Here is a 17,452-nt window from a genome sequence, read left to right as displayed (position 1 = left end):
CAATATGAAGTGTTGCGAGTTTGGCCTCAGTGGCAGTAACGGGGGTCACAGATAATGTCGGTGAGGGTACAGAATGCTAAATTGTACTGAGTGGACACTTGATGGCCTGAACATCAGTTTCTTCAACTTCGGGTAACGCTCCCCACCCACTCTCTTTTTCTCGACTGCCAATGCGGAGAGGGAGTGCCGTCCTTCAACTCTGCAGCACGTCAGCTGAAGCTTCCGCTGTTAGAAGCCAAGCTTCTTTGTCGCTTTTATAGTTCGCTACTGCACAAGACGCATTCAGTGTTTCTCTAAAGTCTTTGCACCGGAAAACAAAACTGATAAGCAAATCAGAAGTATATCCGCACGACTCCGCCCCGGTGTGTGGAAACGGATCCCAGGTCATACTTGAACGGTTCAGGGTGTTTTTTTTCCCTGTAAACATCGCCACTTACATTATTAACAACTCTAGGATTGGTTTGAAAACACCTCGGCACAACAAATCTCCCAGCTCGGGGGATTCTAATCAGCCTGGTGAGGTTCAGAGTCTGACCCACGTACAGACAGTGCAGGTGGGGTCTCCCAGCGAGACCACTCGAACCATCGCTGCAATCCTGATCAGCTGCAGACGGACGCTCTCTCTACAGGTGAGTGAAACGGGTTGTAAGTAAGGCAAGTCACTGCTGAATACTCAGTATTTCAAGAACTGAAGGACGATTCCATCAGTGCCATCAGCAAGTTACTCAATAGCGATGGAGCTGGATTATTATGTATTACTGTTGTGTTGTCGCTTGGACTGGTTGCGGGTCGTTGTGCCGAGACGTTCGACGATCCAGGAAATGGAGTGAGTGATCACATTGGACATTTTTATTGGGCTTCCAAGCCCTTGTTGGGCATTGTTCACATAAAATACTGCAACTCCATTCACTGGGAAGACCGACGGCGGGGGAGGTGCATTTCCTCGATTCTGGTGAGGAATAGGGATAGGCTGCAAGGTCCCCCCAGATGCCGTGGCCTGTTCCGGTTGCTCAGGCGTGGAGAGCTGAGGAATTGTCGGAAAAGGCGGAGGCTCCTGCTGAACACGCTGGAATCAAGCTGGGGTGGATGCTGTCCTCTCCCATCAGTGCTGCCATCTGCTGTTCGCTGGGTGGAAGGACAAGATGGACGAGGACAATCTACACTCATCCCTCTCCAGATCTTTGGCTATCTTCTTTTCCTTAGTGACTGTTTTTTTCTTTCTGACACTGTTACCATGTGTGCTTTTTGTGCTATGTGCAGTGTGCTTCTGGTAATGTGCTTTCAATTTTGGCCCTGGAGGAATTCTTTTTCTTTTGGCTATATTCATGTATGGTTGCATAATATTTAAACTTAAAATTGAACCTAACTTTTCAAGGTATAATATTGCCATAGATACAGATAAGTATGGACCTTGGGAGATAGTTTTAATCGGGAGCAACCAAAATTACAAGACATTTGGCAGGACCTAGCCTCATCGGCTGCAGATGACACTCGAGTGAAGCCTGTTGTTAAGTGAAGTATTGGGGCGTGTGTATGTGTGCGCGAGTGCCCAGTAGTGTCGGGTGTTTCTGTAAGTCACTAATTGTTGGTTTAAATTGATATTTCCACTTGTGTGTCAGTTGAATAAACAAATCATCCCTTGTTCACGAAACAAGTAAACGCTCAATAACAATCTGCTTTGCGCTGTTTTATTTTAGTCAGTAATATTAGATCAGACCTCAGAGCAGTACAGCACAGGAACAAGCCATTCGGACATGGGGTCTCTGCCGGCCACGATGCCAATGGAATCTAATCACATCTAAAATAAACATTTCTTGTATTAACAAAGTGTACATTTGTTTTCTTTCTGAACGTGACTTAAATGATGTTATGTGCCTGGGATGCTGAAGCAACAAAGTTTTAATTGAATCTGTTCATACATGTTCTTGTGTATATGACAATAAACTTGATTTTGACTGTGAGATTGGGTGTACTGTACACCCCCTCTTTTTCCTAACTGTTCCTGTGCAGTGCAGAAGCATTTTGAATCTTGCTGTTGTATTAATTTCTATCACTTTACCAACTAATAATAACAACCATGACATTGAGTAATTGGATGTTGGTCTTTTTTCATGGGTTCTTCCCAGTTGTTTTCTGGCTGCCTGTAAGCAGACAAATCTCATGGTTGTACTATTATTTATAGTTTGAAAATAAATGTGCTTTGAAATTTGAACTTCAACGAAAGAGAGAAAAGATGAAATATGAAGGTAAGCTAGCTAATAATATCAAAGAGAAAAGAAGAAGTTTTTTCAAATATATAACGAGTAAAACTGAGATCAGAGTGCATATCAGACACTGTGCAGTTACACTGGAGGGCTGGTAATGGAGGACTAAAAATTGGCTGTAGAATTTAATTAGTATTTTGTACCAGTCTCTACAGTGGCAGACACTGGCAGAATGCCAGAAATGCAAAAGTGTCTGGGGGCAGAAGTGAGTGTCGTTGCTCTTACTATGGAGAAGATGCTTGGAAAGCTGAAAGGTCTGAAGGTAGATATATTACCTGGACAAGATGGACTACACCCCAGTGTTCTGAAAGAGATAGCTGATGAGATTGTGTCTAGATTCTGGAAAGGCTGCTGTAAGGCAGGAAAATTGGAAATGTCACTCCACTCTTTAAGAAGGGAGGGTGGCTGAGAAAGGAAATCGAATGGCAAATAGCCTGACTTCAGTGATTGGAAAGATGTTGGAGTCTATTATTAAAGATGAGGTTTTTGTGTACTTGGGTACTCATATGATAAAATAGGCCAACGTCAGATTGTTTTTTTTTTTCAGATACATAGCGTAAAAGAGAGGCGAGTTTAGATATCGGAGTACTGGAAAATGATGCTGGAGAGGTAGTAATGGGTAACCATTACTGAATAAGTAATGGACAAGCTGAATAAGTATTTTGTGTCAGTCTTCAATATGGAAGACACTAGCAGTATGGTGAAAGATCCAGGTGTCAGAGTTCATGAAGTGTGTGAATTTACTATTAGAAGAAAGAAGATTTCTGAGAAAGTGAAAGGTCTGAAGGTAGATAGTTCTCCTAGACCACATGGGGTACACCCCAGCGTCCTGAAAGAGATGACTGAAGAGATGTGGAGGCGTTATTAATGATCTTTCAAGAATCAATGATCTTTGTTCCAGAGGACTGGCAAATTGCAAATGCCATTCCACTCTTCAAGAAAGGAGAGAGGCAGAGAACGTAAACTAAAAAAGAGAAAATCTGCAGATGCTGGAAATCCAAGCAACACACACAGAATGCTGTTTGAACTTTTTATGGAAAAAAGAACTGTTGACAAAGGATCTCGGCCCAAAACATCGACTACTATTTTCTGTAGATGCTGCCTGGGCTGCTGAGTTCCTCCAGCACTTTGTGTATTGAAAGTTGTTAGTTTGACCTCTGGTTGGGAAGATGTTGGAGTCAATTATTAAGAATGAGGTGTCAGGAGACTTGGAGGCACATGACAAAATAGGCAGTAGTCAGCATGGTTTCCTTAAGGGAAAATCTTGCCTGACATACCTGACTGAATTCTTTGAAGAAATAACAAGCAGGATGGACAAAGGAGGATCAGTGGATGTTGTGTACTTGGATTTTCAGACGATCTTTGACAAGCTGCCACACATGAGGATGCTTATCAAGATATGAGCCCATGACATTACCAAAAGATTCTAGCATGGATAAAGCAGTGGCTGAATGACAGGAGGCAAAGAGTGGAAATAAACGGAGCATTTTCTGTTTATCTGCCAATGACTACTGGTGTTCCACTAACACTAGTGGAGTTAGGACTAATTCTTTTTATGTTATATGTCAATGATTTGGATGATAGAATTGATGGCTTTATTGCAAAGTTAGCAGACAATGTGATGATAGCTGGAGAGGCAAGTTGTTTTGAGGAAGTAGAAAGGCTAGAGGAGGACTTAGATTAGTAGAATGGGCAAATGGCTTTTATTCACTAGAATTCACTAGAATTCTTTGCCACAGGTAGCTGTGGAGGCCAAGTCTTTATTTATATTTAGGGCAGAGTTTGATAGATAGATTCTGGATTGGGGATCATGCCTTATGAGAATAGGTTGAGTGAACTCGGCCTTTTATCCTTGGAGCGACAGAGGATGAGAGGTGACCTGATAGAGGTGTACAAGATAATGAGAGGCATTGATCTTCTAGATAGTCAGTATTTTCTCCAGGGCTGAAATGGCTAGCATGAGAGGGCATAGTTTTAAGGTGCTTGGAAGTAGGTACAAAGATGTCAGGGTAAGTTTTATAAGCAGAGAGTGGTGAGCGTGTGGAATGGGCTGCCGATGGTGGTGGTGGAGGGGGAAGCGATAGGGTCTTTTAAGAGACTCTGGATCGCTACATGGAGCTGAGAGAAATAGAGGGCTATGGATAAAGTCTAGGTAGTTCTAAGGTAGGGACATGTTTGGCACAGGTTTGTGGGCCGAAGGGCCTGTATTGTGCTGTATGTTTTCTATGTTTCTGTGTTTCTATTGTCCAGGCCATAAAGGGATACGGGGAGAAGGCAGAAGATCATAATCAGACTCTGAATCAGGTTTATTATTACCAGCCTGTGTCATGACATTTGTTAACTCAGCATCAGTAATACAGTGCATTACATGATAATACAGAAAGAAAAAATGTCAATGAGTTACAGTAAGTATATATGTATATTAAATAATTAGATTAAAATAGTGCAAAACAGAAGTAATATGGGAAAAAATGTTGAGGTAGTGTTCATGGTTTCAATGTTCATTGAGGAATCAGATAGCAGAGGGAAAGAAGCTGTTCCTGAATCGCTGAACGTGGGCCTTCAGGATTCTGTACCTGCTTCCTTGTGGTAGCAATGAAAAGTGGGCATGTTCAGGGTGATGGAGATCCTTAATGATAGACAGGTCTTTGTGAGGCACCACTCCTTGAACATGTCTTGGATACTATGGAGACTAGTACCTCAGATGGAGCAGACGAATTTTACCAAATTCTGTAGCTTCTGTCTATCCTCTGCTCCTATATCTTATGGTCTTATTGACTCTCAGCCGAATAAGTTACAGGCAATAAAGTCCTAGTCTACACCATTTTTCTTTGTAACTTAGGCCTCCATATCCAGCCAACATTCTGCTAAATCACTTTTGTGCCCTCACAAGTTTAATAACATTTTTCCCATAGAAGGGCAACCAAAACTGTACACAATACTCCAAGTGCAGACTTAACAAATTAGTCTGTAACTGCAAAATAACTTCCCAATTCCTGTACCTGGTGCCCAGTCTGAGAAGGGCCAGTAGGACAACCATGGCCAATGATAAAGCAAATATTACCGTCCGGCCCCTTCAGTTTCTTTATCCAGTCTCCCACAATGTCAGAGATGCTCTTGATCAGACTCTGGGGATTTATCCACCTTAAAGCACTCTAAGGCTGCAAATCTTTCCTTCCTGGTAATATGAATTTCCTCCAATACATCTCCATTGTTTCCCTTCTCTCTTACAAAACTGTGAAATTTTCCTCGGTAAACAATGAGGAGATATATTTATTAAATATCCCACTTGCGGCTTGCTCCCTAGCCACCATTATAATTCAAACTTCAAAGTAATTGATAATCAGCGTACATACATGTCCCTCATACAACCCTGAGATTCTTTTTCTGTGGGTATGCTTAGCAAATCTATAGAACAGTAACTGTAAACAAGATCTGTAAGCTGTAAACATCAGGAACTATAAACTGAAAACAAACTCTGCAAATGCAGATAATAAATAACAATGAATAATGAGCATGGATTAACAAGTTAAAAAAAAGTCCTTAAATAACTGTAGTTATCCCCTTTTGTTCAAGAGCCTGATGGTCGAGGGGTAGTAACTGTTCTTGAACCTGGTGGTGTGAGTCCTGAGGCACCTGTCCCTTCTGCCTGATGGCAGCAGTGAGAACAGCGCATGGCCTGGGTGGTGAGGATCTCTGACGATGGAAGCTGCTTTTCGACAGATTCTTTTAATGGCGATAGAACTTCTTGGGACTTTCCTCAACCTTCCTAACCAGATGCATTTCATACCTTCTCTTTGCCTTCCTGATACCCTCCAGAATATTTTTCATGTTTCTGTACTTTATACTTTATTGTCACCAAACAACTGATACTAAAACGTATAATCATCACAGCGATATTTGATTCTGCGCTTTCCGCTCCCTGGATTACAAATCGATAGTAAATAATAAAAATTTAAAATTAATTTTTTATATAGTCTTCACTGTTGTAATCATATTAATAATCATTTTACATTGATTAAGAGAAATTTATTCTCTGAGGGAATCAGGAGATAGAGGAAGAAAATGCTTTCCAAACAGCCAATCATGATTTACTATTTGTCCTATCAGTGGTTACCAGGAGGAATATACTGTAGTATCCTTGGCTTCGCTGTTTTCCCCATTGCTTGCCTGAGAATTCAGTCGCCCTCTACAGGATGGACAAGAGACTGCAGATGCTGGAATCTGAAGCAACAGACAAAATGAATCAATCAGCTTTATCATCACTGACAAAGGTCATGAAATTCATTGTTTTACAGCATCAGTGCAAGACATGTAAAACAATAATAAATTATAATGACTAATTAATGCAAAAGAGGAAGAGTGAGATTGTGTTCATGGATTGATGGATTGTTCAGAAATCTGAAGGAAGAGAGCTATTCCTAAAACATTGAATGTGGTTCCTCAGTCTCAGTACTTCCTCTCCACTAGTAGCAATGAGAAGAGGGTATGAAACAGTTGTTGAGGGTCCTTAATGTTGGATGTCACTGCCTTGAGACACCAACTTTTAAGACCAGTAATACACACAAAATACTGGAGGAACTGTGCAGGTCAGAGCATCTACAGAGAGGAAAGAAGAACCAATATTTCAGGCTGACAGCATGTCTTCGATGGTGTGGACTGTTCTGTCTGTGATAGCCTCTCATGATCCTGTGCACTGGGGTCTCCATACCAAATGGTGATGCAACCAGGCAGAATGCTCTCCATCTGTAGGAATTTGCAAGTGTTTGGTAATGGACCAAATCTCCTTCGGCTCTTAATGAAGCCGAATGAGTACCCTTGGTATTTCATCAATGTATTAGGTACAGGATAAATCTTCTTCGATGTGCGTGGAGAGTCAGTGAGATTATATCGGCTGTGGACCTGTATCAGAATCAGAATCAGGTTTATTTCACTGACATGTTGTGAAATTTGTTGTTTTGCAGCAGCAGTACAGTTCAATAGTGGTAGCAATACTGGCAGTAACAAATTACAGCAGGTCCTGGTCCTTGCTCAGGCAGGAGATAATTCTAGCCATGACCAACCTCTCAAAGCACTTCATTACAGCGGTAGTCTTTGAGGCAGCTCACCTGACTCTTATTGGACACAAGTATGATTGATGCCATTTTGAGACAAGTGGGAACCTCCGATTGCAACAGTGGTAGGTTGAAGATGTTCTTGAACACTCCAGCCAGCCGGTCGGCACAGTTTTCCAGTATCCTGTCAGGTACACTGTTGTGTTCTGCTGCCTTGCGAGGGTTCATCCTCTTGAAGGATGTTCCCATGTTGGCCTCTGATCAGAGATCATAGTTATACCAAATGCTTGGGGGATTTGCACAATATAGATTTCAAAGCCATCATAGAAGATTCCATTTCAAAGCCATCAGAAAAGAAATTGATCGTATCAGGGTTTGAAGCTGACACTTGTGATAACAGGTTTTGTCTTATCAGAAGTAATGGCCTGCAGACCCTGCTGCAGCTGTTGTGTATCTGATTGTGTATCTAACCACATGGAATTGCCTTTTCACTCTCATGGTGGCCTTCTGCAGGTCATGTGTGGACCTCTTCATGATATCTGGACCATCGGTCTTGGGCACCACAGATCTGTCACACGGTAGACTGTGAATCTCCTGGGTCATCAGTGGCTTCTAGTTTGGGGAACAGAGGGATGTGGAAAATGTGCAGGTTGATGGGATTTTTCTAACTTTGTTTTATATTCAGCACAGATGTGTTGTTCCTATGCTGTACTGTTATACAGTATGTTGTTCTGCATCCCTGCCACACCATCAAATCAAAGTGTTTTTGGGATGCTTTATTTCTGTTTCAAAATACAAAACTGGCCACAAAGTTCAGGCCTGCTTTCAGGGGAAATGTGCACCAATATGGGACAACATAGTCTAGGAGAAGGGAAGAAAGTGAGTGTGGAGAAAGGGTGGCAGTTTGCAAGGATGATAATCACCCAGTCACACTTACATCCACAGTGATGAAGTGTTTTCAGAGGTTATTGATGAAACATACAAACTCCTGCCTGAGAAGTGCTCCAATTTGCCTACCAGAACAATAGGTCCACAGTAGATGCTATCCCATTGGCTCTTCACTCATCCCTGGAACACCTGGACAACAAAGATACATACATCAAGATGCTTTTTATCGACTACAGCTCAGCATTCAATAACATCATCCCCTTGAAACTAATCAAGAACCACCAAGACCTTGGCCTGAATAGTACCTCGTGCAATTGGATCTTTAATTTCCTTACTTGCAGATCCCGGTCAGTTCGGATTGGCAACAACATATCCTCCACTATCTCCATCAGCACAGGAGCACCTGTTTTAGCCCCCTGCTTTACCCACTTTACACCTATGACTATGCAGCTAAGCACAGCTCCAATACCATATTCAAGTTCACTGTGCCTTCATTCCTTCTACAAAACTGCTTGAGCATATACTTCCGGGCACTGTATTCCATCTACAAATTCTTTGTCCATTCACATAGAAACATAGAACACATACAGCACTATACAGGCCCTTTGGCCCACAAAGCTGTGCCGAACATGTCCCTACTTTAGAACTATCTAAGTTATCCATAGCCCTCTATTTTTCTAAGCTCCATGTACCCATCCAGGAGTCTCTTAAAAGACGCTATCGATATGCCTCCACTACCACTGCCAGCAGCCCATTCCACGTACTCACCACTCTGTGTTTTAAAAAAAACTTATCCCTGACATCTCCTCGGTACCTACTTCCAAGCACCTTAAGACTATGCCCTCTCGTGCTAGCCATTTCAGCCCTGGTGAAAAGCCTCTGACTATCCACACAATCAATACCTCTCATTATCTTGCACACCTCTATCAAGTCACCTCTCATCCTCTGTCACTTCAAGGAGAAAAGGTTGAGTTCACTGAACCTATTCTCATAAGGCATGCTCCCCAATCCAGGCAAGATCCTTGTGTCACGTGTCCAGCAATAATGAATATAGAATTGAGTCAGGTTTTATAAACAAACATAAACATTTATTAAACTCTGTGCAACAGTAGCAAAAAATATTCAAACGACTAACTTAACCGGAAATTAACTGCTATGTGGCAACTCTGGAACAGTTCTTAAAGTGGTAAATTTGAACACAGTTTTAAAGTGGTGAATTTGAAAGTCCAAGTGATTTATATAGTCACTGAGGAGAGACTTCTCTGGAAACGGATTTCTTCGAAGACGTGACATTACTGCTGATCTCGTCCAAAGGATTCACGACGAACGAAATAAAATGGCTTAAAGGAACTGACTGTTTTCCTGGATGGTGAACACTGCACAAACCTTCCTGATCTTGCAAATTATCTCAGATGCAGGCCACTATTCCTGAACGAAGATTCAAGAAGGTCGATACTTTATAAAACCGCCGAACGACACCAACTTTACTCAACACACATAATAGTTGCTGGTGAACACAGCAGGCCAGGCAGCATCTCGAGGAAGAGGTACAGTCGACGTTTTGGGCTGAGACTCTTCGTCAGGACTAACTGAAAGAAGAGCTAGTAAGAGATTTGAAAGTGGGAGGGGGCAGGTGATATCCGAAATGATAGGAGAAGACAGGAGGGGGAGGGATGAAGCCAAGAGCTGGACAGTTGATTGGCAAATGAGATATGAGAGGATCATGGGACAGGAGGCCTAGGGAGAAAGAAAAGAGGGAGTGGGGGAAGCCCAGAGGATGGGCAAGGGGTATACTGAGAGGGACAGAGGGAGAAAGAGGAGAGAGAGAGAAAAAAGAATGTGTGCATATAAATAAATAAATAATGGATGGGGTACGAAGGGGAGGTGGGGCATTAACGGAAGTTTGAGAAGTCAGTGTTCATGCCGTAAGGTTGGAGGCTACCAAGACTTTACTCAATCCTTTGGGTTCCCATACTTTGGTAAGGTCTTCACTCTCCAATACCAGACTGGAAAGGTAAATCAAAGGTGCAACACACAAAAACTGGCAGCGATTGGCGAAGCTGCCGGCACAACGATTTTACCTTACAATAGAAAGTAAATCTCCACTTTAAAACGAAACTGCGTCATGAGACGAATACGCAGCATAACGACGTAACTGATGAACTAAACAACGAATCAACTGCGTGACAACAAGGATTTCCCCTTTTATATACATGTAGAGAACATGTCATCATGTGACCTCACACTGGCGGGAAAATTACATCACCCCAGCATCACAAGACCATTACATCATGCTCGCAAGATACTCAATTATATCATGGTCATAAGACAGTCACAAGGTACCCACGAGGTATGTAATGCTTGTAAATCTCCTCTGCACCCTTTGTATGGTTTCCATGTCCTTCCTACAGTGAAGCGACCAGAATTGAGCACAATACTCCAAGTGGGATCTGACCAGGGTCCTATATAGTGGCAACATTACCTCTCGGCTCTTAAACTCAATCCCACGATTGATGAAGGCCAATGCACCATATGCCTTCTTAACCACAGAGTCAACATGCATATCAGCTTTGAGTGTCCTACGGACTCGGACCCCAAGATCACTCTGATCCTCTACACTGCCAAGAGTCCAACCATCGATGTTATATTCTGCCATCATATTTGACCTACCAAAATGAACCACCTCACACTTATCTTTTTTTTGAGGATGTGACTAAACACATTGATGAAGGAAGAGCAGTGGATGTAGTGTATATGGATTTCAGCAAGGCATTTGATAAGGTATCCTATACAAGGCTAATTGAGAAAGTAAGGAAGCATGGGATCCAAGGGGACGTTGCATTATGGATCCAGAACTGGCTTGCCCACAGAAGGCAAAGAGTGTTGTAGATGGGTCATATTCTGCATGGAGGTCTGTGACCAGTAGTGTGCCTCAGGGATCTGTTCTGGGACCCTTACTGTCTGTGATTTTTATAAATGACCTGGATGAGAATGTGGAGGGATGAGTTAGTAAGTATGCTAATGACACAAAGGTTGGGGATGTTGTGGATAGTATGGAGGGCTGTCAGAGGTTACAGCGGGACATTGAAAGGATGCAAAACTGGGCTGAGAAGTGGCAGATGGAGTTCAACCCAGGTAATTGTCAAGTGGTTCACTTTGGTAGGTCAAATATGATGGCAGAATATAGTATCAATGGTAAGACTCTTGGCAGTGTGGAGAATCAGCGGGATCTTGGGGTCCGAGTCCATAGGACGCTCAAAGCAGCTGCGCAGGTTGACTCTGTGGTTAAGAAGGCATACAGTGTATTGGCCTCCATCAGTCGTGGAATTGAATTTAGGAGCCAAGAGGTAATGTTGCAGCTATATAGGACCCAGGTCAGACCCCACTTGGAGTAGTGTGCTCACTTCTGGTCGTCTCACTACAGGAAGGATGTGGAAAGCACAGAAAGGGTGCAGAGGAGATTTACAAGGATGTTGCCTGGATTGGGGAACATGCCTTATAAAAACAGGTTGAGTGAACTCAGCTTTTTCTCCTTGGAGTGACGGAGGATGAGAGGTGACCTGATAGAGGTGTATAAGATGATGAGAGGCATTGATCATGTGGATAGTCAGAGGCTTTTTCCCAGGGCTGAAATGGTTGCCACAAGAGGACACAGGTTTAAGGTGCTGGGGAGTAGGTACAGAGGAGATGTCAGGGGTAAGTTTTTTACACAGAGAGTGGTGAGTGTGTGGAATGGGCTGCCAGCAATGGTGGTGGAAGCAGGTGCGATAGAGTCTTTTAAGAGACTTTTAGATAGATACATGGAGCTTAGAAAAATAGAGGGCTATGGGTAAACCTATTAATTTCTAAGGTAAGGACATGTTCGGCAGATCTTCGTAGGCCAAAAGGCCTATGCTGTAGGTTTTCTATGTTTCTATGTTATCTGGGTTGAACTTCGTCTGCCACTTCTCAGCCCAGTTTCCATCCTATCAATGTCCCGTTGTAACCTCTGACAGCCCTCCACACTATCCACAACACCTCCAACCTTTGTGTCATCAGCAAATTTACTAACCTGTCCCTCCACTTCCTCATCCAGGTCATTTATAAAAATCACAAAGACTAGGGGTCCCAGAACAGATTCCTGAGGCACACCACTGGTCACCGGAATCTGCTCAAGTCCTCTGCTTCCTCAACTCTACTTACCCCTTCACCTGTCTTTGTATCATCTGCAAACATGGCCACAAAAAACCTTACTAACTAACGTAAAACCAACATTTACTTCCCCTCTCACATTAACTTTCTTGGTCACGTCATCAGAAACTGCATTTGTTTTTATTTTCTTAATTTATTTTTTTTCTTTTCAAATCTTTTTATTATTATTATCCAAAATTAACACGGGTACATTGAAGTAAGCAACACTTACTTCAAGAAAAACAACATTATTTTAAAGATTGAAAAAATTTTGGTGATAAAACAAAACCCTAATGAGCAAGAGTAAGTGGGGGAAAAAAACCCCATTAGGTTTTCAACCCCGGAGCCATGCAACATACAAAAAGCTTCTAAAGATAAACATCAAACCGCCAGCAAGAAAATTTTTTTTAATGCATGTGTTCATAAGACATGATCTCCCATGCACAAAGCTGTTCTGACAATGCCTAAACATCCACCGTCTTTCCCGATGTACCAATGTCTCATTTCTCAGTATCCTCTGCAGTAAATTCCCTTTCACAGATTTCAATGTTCTAGACTAGAATTCACAAAGTTTTCTTTGCCGCTCTTCTTAAATAAAGCAGAACATTCATCATCCTTCAGTCTACTGGCACCTTATCCCTTGGTTAAAAGTGATGCAACTATCTGAGCCAGGATTCCTGCAGTGTTCCTGGCTAAATCTGATCAGGCCAAGGAGATACAGTACTTTGTAAAAGTATTCAGCCCCTCCCCAACACTTTGTTCACAAAAAATGAGTACTACACCCAGGGATTTTGATCAATTTAACTGAAAATTTTTATTTGTGAATCACATGCTCCTCTTTTCACAAAACAGAAAAAATGTGAACACATAAAGCCAAAATTCAAAAACTGAAATGGCAGCAGTTCAAAAATATTTATCCCCCTTTGCTCAGTAATTAGTTGAGCTACCTCTCACAGTTATTACAGCAGATGGTCTCAAGGTCTTGACAGAGATGTTTAATCAGGTTAAGGTCCAGACTCTGACTGGGCCATTCGAAGACGTCAATTTTCTTATTTGAAGCCATTCCATGGTTGTTCTGGAAGTTTGCTTTCAGTCGTTGCCCTACTGAAAGACAACTTTCCTCCTCAGTTTAATCTTTCTGGCAGAGATTAGCAGGTTTTTATCCAGGACCTCTCTGTAGTTAGCAGCATTCACCTTTCCATCAATCCTGACCAGATTTCCAGCCTCTGCTGCTGAAAAGCTTTGCCATAGCTTGATTCACAGTATTAAATTTACACCACATGTACCATGTAGTATTGAGGTGAAAATGTTCCACTTTAATCTCATCTGACCACAAGACCTTCTTTCACATCTGTACAGTATCTTCTACATGACGCAAAGTTTTAGCGGGCAAGGATATGCTTTTTTGTGTTAGCCAGGTTACTTCCCTGCCCCCTTCCATAAATACCCTTTTTATGTGCAAGGCCTTAGAGATTGTGCAGCCATGAACTTTATCTCCAGTTGCAGCCACTGACTTCTGCAGCTCACTCAGGATGACTGTTGTCATCACAGTGGCCTCTCTTACAAGTGCCATTCTTCTCTGGCGACTGGGTTTCGAAGGGTGGCCTGACCTGGGCAGTGTGGTTGTGCTTTCATACTGTGACCTGTGCTGTCCTGAACATGTACTTACCTTAGAATTTACCCATTGCCCTCTATTCTTCTAAGCTCCATGTAGCTGTCCAGGAGTCTCTTAAACGACCCTATCGTATCCACCTCCACCACCGTCACTGACAGCCCATTCCACGCACTCGCCACACTCTGTGCAAAAAATTTACCCCTAACATCTCCTCTGTATCAACTTCCAAGCGCTTTAAAACTGTGCCCTCTTGTGTTAGCCATTTCAGCCTGGGAAAAAGCCTCTGACTATCTGCACGATCAATGCCTCTCATCATCTTATACACTTATTCTTATGAATTCGTTGAAAACAGGTCATCCTGCAATTTTTTACATCAACAAATTGAGTGAGTTGGTAAGGTAATACACAGTTTTGGATCTGAGGAAAGTTAGCATACTACTTACAGTACAAAGGGAATGAATACTTTTTCAGCCTCAAATTTTGGGTTCTAATTCTTTATAGATTGTTGACAGGTTTTGGAATTTTTCTTTTAAGACCATAAGATACTGGAGTAGAAGTAGGCTATTTGGCCCATCGAGTCTGCTCTGCTGTTCAATCATGGGCTGATCCAAATTTTCCAGTCATCCTATCTCCCTTGCCTTCTTCCTATACCCTTTGATGCCCTGGCTAATCAAGAACTTATCGATCTCTGCCTTAAATACACCCAATGACTTGGCCTCCACAGCCGCTCATGGCAACAAATTCTGCAGATTTACCACCCTGTGACTAACGTAATTTCTCTGCATCTCTGTTCTAAATGGACATCCTTCAATCTTGAAGTCATGCCCTCTTGTCCCAGACTCTACTACTAAGGGAAATAACTTTGCTATATCTAATCTGTTGAGGCATTTTAACATTCAGAGTGTTTCTATGAGATACCCCTCATTCTCCTGAACTCCAGGGAATACAGCCCAAGAGTTGCCAGGCGTTCATCATACGGTAACTCTTTCATTCCTGGACATGATGCACAATGTTTTGTAGATTAACTCAAATATCCTACTTCAACATATTTTAATTTCAGTAAACAAAACAGTAAAATGTGAAAATATTTGTGGGGGCTGAATACTTTTTCAAGGCTCTGTATTTCGAAATTTGTACCTTGTAAGTTTTTCAGCACTTCCTGTACTGTAATGTCACTGTCCACAAGACATCCACTTTACGGTTCCTAGTTTCCAAGTCTTCAAGACACTTTCCATGTTGAATGTGCATAAATATGTATAACACTGTCCAATGCAGGGACCCTATTGTCTGAAAGCCCCTGAATCAAACTGATCTGAATAACAGTGGTTCTCAGGAATTGTCAGCCACAATTTCCCTAAATTTATGATGAAATAAATCAGCATTTTACTCCCAATTTTCAGCAACTAACACACTTGTAGAACTGATAATCTAGAACAAGCATGCTGGGGGTTCCAGGACAACTGATTTTGCCGACCATTGGATTTATATCTCATCACTTCAAATTCACTGTTTTACATAGAATATGAAGCCCATCAATGCTTTAAGCTCAGTGAGTTCATGTATTATGGAAATAAACGTATTTAAACTCAATGAGTTTCAGGGAACTTGGGAAGCAGAACCTGGTGAGTTTCAGCCGGTATGTTTCAGGCCCACTCTCCAGACCCTGACTCTGTACACACTCACAGCCCACATTCAGCATCCTGGCTCCAGCTCCAGATCCCAGCTCCGTCCACTCACAGGACCACCAGTCCACACCCTGGAGCTGGGCTCCTAATGCACACTCTGTCCTCGTTATTGCTCCACACTCCAGACCTGTCCTCTGCCCACATACCCTGTGTGCAGCCACAGGAAAATTAGGACAGCCTCACAATTAGACACCTTGCAGATGGCAAAGATTGGTAAAGTAATGAGCGAGTTAGATGTTACCGGACTGGTATTTTGAACACGGGATTATCAGAGTTTTAGTGTATGAGGTTCTGAGACTGACCTCATTTTTCATCTCTGAACAGGAGCGTATTCAATACATTGCCTTATGTGTGTCAAGTGAATTCAGCTTTTTATATTTTGTTACATCTACCATTTCAGGTCACTGGTGATTACTGAGTTTCCAGCTCTCAGTGAAATGATGTGCGAAGTCATGAAAATGGCTACTCTGGGCCGTCCTTTCCAGCTAGGAATGCTGTACGATTGCCGGTCAGACACTCTGATCCCAGGTATTGGAAGATCATCATACGAAACAGTCATGGTCAATACAATGCGATAGATTCAGTTTACAAACCACAAGGTGGTGATAAGAACTCTGCAAGTTTCAAAGTAGTTATGCAAATGAATATGGATGCTCTGGGAATAACATTCCTGAAATGTGATAAGGCCCATTTCAGTGTCATAGGGTAACACCTGGCAAAGTCAATTGGGAGCAGCTACCTGCAGCAAAGTCTCCCTCAGACATGTGGGAGTCATTCCAAATGGAAATATCAGAATTCAGGGTGAATGTGTTCCCAAAGGTGGAAAGATAAGTCCAAGGAAACTTGGATGGTAGGGTCTGTCCTGTCCATGCAGCCAGAGCACATGGTCTTAAATTTATTCATGATCTGAATTCACCGAGGAGTAGCACACATTTCTAATATATTAGATTTTGTGATGGTGAAATTGCATTCTTTTTATTAGTATGCCCAGAGTCCGGTCAGGTATCCCATAGGCAGGCGGGGAGGAGATTGCTGGGATCCAGACAGAGATTGTTAACTATTTGCTGGCCACAGGCGAGGTGTTAGTCCAGACAGGCCAGGGAACACCTGGGGAATTTGAAACAGGGAATGTGTGACCAGAGATCATTTGTTAGAAATTAAAGGGAGACAATAATTCCGTAGCAGAGAAGGTGGGGAAAAGATGGAATGCAGAAGGGGAAGATTTCCAATGGGGTGAGAAATAATGAACAAATGTGACTGCTAGATGCTTATGATACTGGAAGGGTCTGTCTCCTGTGCTCCATTCAGTTCAGGCTCGAACACTGATACAACCTCCAGGTCAGATTCCCATGACCTTCAATGACCTTCTTTTCATCTGAGGTCATAAGTGCGAATGTTCACCAATATTTTCACAATTTCGATTCTATTTGCAACAAGGTGATAAGTGACATTCACACCACAGAGGTTTGTAACAAGGATCTTGTTTGGATCAGGCTGGTGAGCAGTTGTGGTCTCAGTCGGCTGAGGGGCAATTAGGAATGTTCTGGCAGGTAAAGTGACTGTTCTAAACCAGTAAATTAATTGGTTCTGTTGGTCCAGAATGTTATACATTCATTCTAAATAGACACAATTCACTGTCAAAAAATTATTGCCAGTCTCAAAGGATGTGTTGTCTGCCTGGTGCCCTGTTTTAGGACATGTCAACTGACCTGCAGAGGAATTTGAAGTGGAAGAGGAAAGGTCCAGTTGTTGTTGTTTTTGTGAGAACAAGGGGAG

At 42.4% G+C, this 17,452-nt stretch overlaps 1 protein-coding gene across 1 annotated transcript in view; it reads left to right on the top strand.

The window, feature by feature from the left end:
- Positions 1-217: 217 nt before the first annotated feature.
- The window catches only part of LOC140198079 (uncharacterized), a 31,341-nt gene continuing 14,106 nt past the window's right edge, over positions 218-17,452 (top strand). The window contains exons 1-2 of the mRNA XM_072258955.1: positions 218-629; positions 16,077-16,204. Of these exons, the coding sequence (XP_072115056.1) occupies positions 16,114-16,204 (91 nt within the window). The 5' untranslated portion in view covers positions 218-629; positions 16,077-16,113. The remainder of the gene's footprint in view (positions 630-16,076; positions 16,205-17,452) is intronic.

Source organism: Mobula birostris, chromosome 5 (assembly GCF_030028105.1).
Source record: "Mobula birostris isolate sMobBir1 chromosome 5, sMobBir1.hap1, whole genome shotgun sequence".
Taxonomy (NCBI): Eukaryota; Metazoa; Chordata; class Chondrichthyes; order Myliobatiformes; family Myliobatidae; genus Mobula; species Mobula birostris.
The sequence above is the reverse complement of the archived record's forward strand: the minus strand, read 5'-3'. Positions and strand labels throughout refer to the sequence as shown.